The 4,976-nt window shown below is 48.5% G+C and overlaps 1 protein-coding gene across 1 annotated transcript in view; it reads right to left on the reverse strand.

Moving 5' to 3' along the window:
• Positions 1–1,462: 1,462 nt before the first annotated feature.
• Positions 1,463–4,976, reverse strand: part of strn4 (striatin, calmodulin binding protein 4) — a 25,124-nt gene continuing 21,610 nt past the window's right edge. Inside the window, exons 14-18 of the mRNA XM_031573962.2 lie at positions 4,463–4,603; positions 3,957–4,055; positions 2,658–2,744; positions 2,205–2,419; positions 1,463–1,783 (exon numbers count right to left, since the gene is read on the reverse strand). Of these exons, the coding sequence (XP_031429822.1) occupies positions 2,250–2,419; positions 2,658–2,744; positions 3,957–4,055; positions 4,463–4,603 (497 nt within the window). The 3' untranslated portion in view covers positions 1,463–1,783; positions 2,205–2,249. The remainder of the gene's footprint in view (positions 1,784–2,204; positions 2,420–2,657; positions 2,745–3,956; positions 4,056–4,462; positions 4,604–4,976) is intronic.

Here is a 4,976-nt window from a genome sequence, read left to right on the forward strand (position 1 = left end):
GATGGAGGGGGGGGGGGAGATAAACGGAGTTGCCGGAGGTGGACCCGTCTCGTCAGGGACATGAGCGCTCCCAGACTGAAGCTTGCGTGATGTGAGTTTGTGAAATGATAATAGGTCACTGGCAGACGCCAGAACATGCGTCACAAGAAACAAAAAGAAAGAACGAAAGAAAAGAAAAACACCAAAGAGAGGGAGGAAAAAAAAAAAAACACAACAGCAGCGAGTTTTTGGAACACACTGCGCATTGTAAGTCTAGTTTCGTTCTCTCTCTCTCTCTCCCTCTCTCCCTCTCTCCCTCTCTCTCTCCCTCTCTCCCTCCCTCCCTCTCTCTCCCTCCCTCAGTGGACGCTGGCCTGTGGACTCTCTGCTGGACCGGACCGGGCGGGTCACACCACCCCATCACCTGGAGCAGAACCCAAACTGGATCCCTGAATCAGAGGAGTCCTTTAGCACCACAAGTTAAAGAGAGCAGGCGCGTGTGTGTGTGTGTGTGTGTGTGTGTGTGTGTGTGTGTGTGTGTGTGTGTGTGTGTGTGTGTGTGGAGGACCCGGCTGTGAGATGAGTGGTGGAATCACTAGTGGAAGGGTGGGGGGGTGGTGGTCACACCCTCTCAATCCCTCCGACGAGGTAGGGTAACACACACCTCTGATGTTGAGACAGGCGAGTGTGTGTGTGTGTGTGTGTGTGTGTGTGTGTGTGGACCTAAAGAGGCCATTGATCATGGCTTTAGTGATGATGCTGAAATGGATGTTAGTGATTTGTTATTTGAGAGATCATTCTGCTTTGCAAAGGTTAAAAACACTGGCACTCTTGTGCACTGTTGGAAATGTTAGTACTTATATACACACAGACCTGTAAAAAATGGGGCTATTTGCATAGACCTACAGACACACACACACACACACACACACACACACACACACACACAGAATTCCAGCTGTTGAAAGCATCAGCACCAGCAATGCAGAACTGAATGAGTGAGGTGGATGATGAACACACACCCACACACAGCCATCTTTACACACACACACACACACACACACACACACACTAAGGCTAAGTGAAGGGGGATGAGGCTGAAATTAAAGCTGATTTTTGCACAGCAGAGTAGAGGAGCAGCTGATCAAGCCTCTTCCCCTCGTGGCATCTTTGGAATGGGGATGCATTGACCACACACACACACACACACACACACACACACACACACACACACACACACACACAAAGCGTGTGGATTCTGGGCATGTTGCGATGACGCTGAACTGTACAGTATTCCTTGTGAAAAACAGAAAGGAAATAGAGAAAGAGGGAATATAAATGGCTAACAGGGGACAGAGCATTTGGCCCACGCCAACAGTCTGAGCTTCGTGCTGCTTGAAATGTTCCTGAACGTGTGTGTGTGTGTGTGTGTGTGTGTGTGTGTGTGTATTTGTGAAAACAGCAAGCAGATATGTGAGCATAAAAAAAAAAGAAAAAAAGTCTGGTAGTGTGTGTGGTTCCAAAGCATCTAGAACATTGAGAAGTAGCCCGAGTGGTTAGTTTGAGAGCCAATGGCAAGCAGTATTGTATGTCACAACCACAGTGCACTGCATTGTGGGGAAAAAAAACAAAGGACCTTGGGAAACTGAGGCCTGTAGAAATAACCTATTCACAAGGAAGGGGGGGGTATGATGTCCTCTCCAACCTTCTGTGTGTGTGTGTGTGTGTGTGTGTGTGTGTGTGTGTGTTTGACTGGTTCAGTCTTGTGCTCCACTCATCTGGTCCATTGGTAAGGATGCCTCTCCTGAAAAAAAAAAAAGTAAAAAAACGTTTGACTATTATACAACACTCACTCCATCACACACTCTCAAATGTGTGTCTGGCACTGTGTGGAGTGTGTTTGTGTGTGTGTGTGTGTGTGTGTGTGTGTGTGTGTGTGTGTGTGTGTGTGCGTGCTCGCTCACCTGTGCGTCAGACGCTATATGGCACTATGCATGTGTGTGTGTGTGTGTGTGTGTGTGCGTGCTCTCTCACCTGTGCGTCAGAGGCTGTATGGCACATGTGTATGTGTGTGTGTGTGTGTGTGTGTGTGTGTGTGTGTGTGTGTGTGTGTGTGTTCCCTCATCTGTGTGTCAGACGCTATATGGCACTATGCATGTGTATGTGTATGTGTGTGTGTGTGTGTGTGTGTGTGTGTGTGTGTGTGTGTGTGCGTGCTCGCTCACCTGTGCGTCAGACGATTTATGGCACGTGTGTGTGTGTGTGTGTGTTCAGATGAAGATCTTGGCGAGGGCGTCGGCCCCTGCGCTGGCGATGAGCGCCTGAGCGGGGTGGAACGCCACGTCGTGGATGGCCTCGTCGTGCTTCTTCCGGTGGGCCGTGATCTCCTGCACGCACGTGCGGCTCTCCAGCATCCACAGGCGCACCGAGCAGTCGTGGCCTGAAGGGGGAGACACACAGCACATCATCAGCCAATGCTGGTACAATGCAATAAAGGTGGGTTAATCCTAATGGACCGATCTATGTGTGTGTGCGGTCTTATTTGAGCAGAAGGCATGTGTGTGCGGTCTTAATTGAGCGGAAGGCGTGTGTGTGCTGTCTTAATGGAGTGGAAGGTGTGTGTGTGTGGTCGTAATTGAGCAGAAGGTGTGTGTGTGTGTGTGCGAGGGCCAACTCACTTCCGGAGACGAGGTAAGTGCCTTTGGGGTCCGTGGTGAGGCAGGTCACCGCATCCAGATGAGCAACCATGGAGTGGACCACTTTACCTGCACGAGACCAGAGAGGAGAGGGTTAAAACACACACACACACACACACACACACACCATGGAGTGGACCACTTTACCTGCACGAGACCAGAGAGGAGAGGGTTAAAACACACACACACACACACACACACACACACACACACACACACACACACACACACACACCATGGAGTGGACCACTTTACCTGCACGAGACCAGAGAGGAGAGGGTTAAAACACACACACACACACACACACACACACACACACACACACACACACACACACACACACACACACACACACACACACACACACACACACGCGCCATGGAGTGGCCACTTTACCTGCACTAGACAAGAGAGGAGAGGGTTAAAACACACACACACACACACACACCATGGAGTGGCCACTTTACCTGCACGAGACCAGAGAGGAGAGGGTTAAAACACACACACACACACACACACACACACACACACACACACACACACACACACACACACACACACACCATGGAGTGGCCACTTTACCTGCACGAGACAAGAGAGGGTTATTTACGAATGATCATCACTCGTTTCGCTGTTCACATCAAACTTGGCTAAATCGACGATCAAGTGTTCAGAATGAATCACTTTCTTATGTTTATGATTTTCATAAGGTTAAGAAGTCAGTGAAATGGTTCTTTTGATATCCTTTATCGTGTTATGAAATTGATATCCCTTAACTCTTCGGGCGGATCGCTCCTATTGACGAACTCTGAATCCCTCGCCCTCTGAATCGGCGACGATGTTCTTCCATCTCCTCTTGAGCAAACTCAAGTATTTGCAACGCATCTATCTATTTTGACAACTTCCCAGACAACTGCATTAAACGCCCATTAAACGCCCGTTAAACAAGCCCCTCTGACCTTTCCATTGCCATTTAAATCCCAGGTGACTAACATTTAAACACATCTTGGATAATCCCATCATAATTTGGTACAGAAGTCAGAAAAACACCCCTCCTAAATGTGGACCATTATGTCTATCCATCTAAATCTCTCTTTTTCTCTCTGACAATCCATGCGCGCACACACACGCACACACACACACACACACACACACACACACACACACACACACACATACATTTTCTCTCTCACTCTTTTTCTCTCTCTCACTCACACACACACACACACACACACACACACACACACACACACACACACACACACACACACACACACACACCGGTGTTGTTGTCCAGGAATCGGATGGTGCGATTCTCGTGTGCGGTGATGGAAATGGGTTGAGAGGGGTGGCTGACCACACGGTTAATCAGCTCACTGCCTGCAGGGGGCGACAAACACACATATCAGATTAGACAAAACCAAACACCACACTCTCTCTCTCTCTCTCACACACACACAGACACTCTCACACACACACACACACACACACACACACACACACACACACACACACACACACACACACACACACACACACACACACACACACAGTGTGCACCTAGCAAAACCAGTCTCCCCAATCTGTGTACATACTACATCTACATTATATACTCCTGCTAACATATACTGATGCAAATGCACATCTGCACAGTACTGTACATCTGTTTGGTTAAATCTAAATTAACACTTCAATATAAATACAAAAGATCAAACAAAATCAAACACACACACACACACACACACACACACACACACACACAGTGTAAGACTTGGCCGTGTGCTTACCGTCCTTGGTCTGGGTCTCCAGGGCCATGATGCTTTGCTCCGTGTTGAGGTCGTACAGCAGCGTGTTGCCGCCATCAAAAGACACCACCACTTGAGAGGGGTCAGAGTTCACGAAGGCCACCGACGTGGGGGTGCCGTGCTCTGGAGAGAGAAAGACATTTACATTTGATGGACACACACACACACAATTCTTTCTCCTTATTGAAAACACACACACACACACATGCACAACCAAACCAAACCAAACCCTACCAACAAACACGCGCGCACACACACACACACACACAGACAATTCTTTCTCCTTATTGAAAACACACACACGCGTGCCCACACACAGATAGACAGATGCACCCATACTTCCTGTTATAGACACACAAACAACGTTGTGCTTGTATAAGACACACACACACACACACACAGACCTTTCTCCTTGGTGAAGACACACACACACACAGACCTTTCTCCTTGTTGAAGACACACACACACAGGCACACACAGACACACACACACCTTT

The sequence above is a fragment of the Clupea harengus genome, chromosome 9, assembly GCF_900700415.2.
Source record: "Clupea harengus chromosome 9, Ch_v2.0.2, whole genome shotgun sequence".
Classification (NCBI taxonomy): Eukaryota; Metazoa; Chordata; class Actinopteri; order Clupeiformes; family Clupeidae; genus Clupea; species Clupea harengus.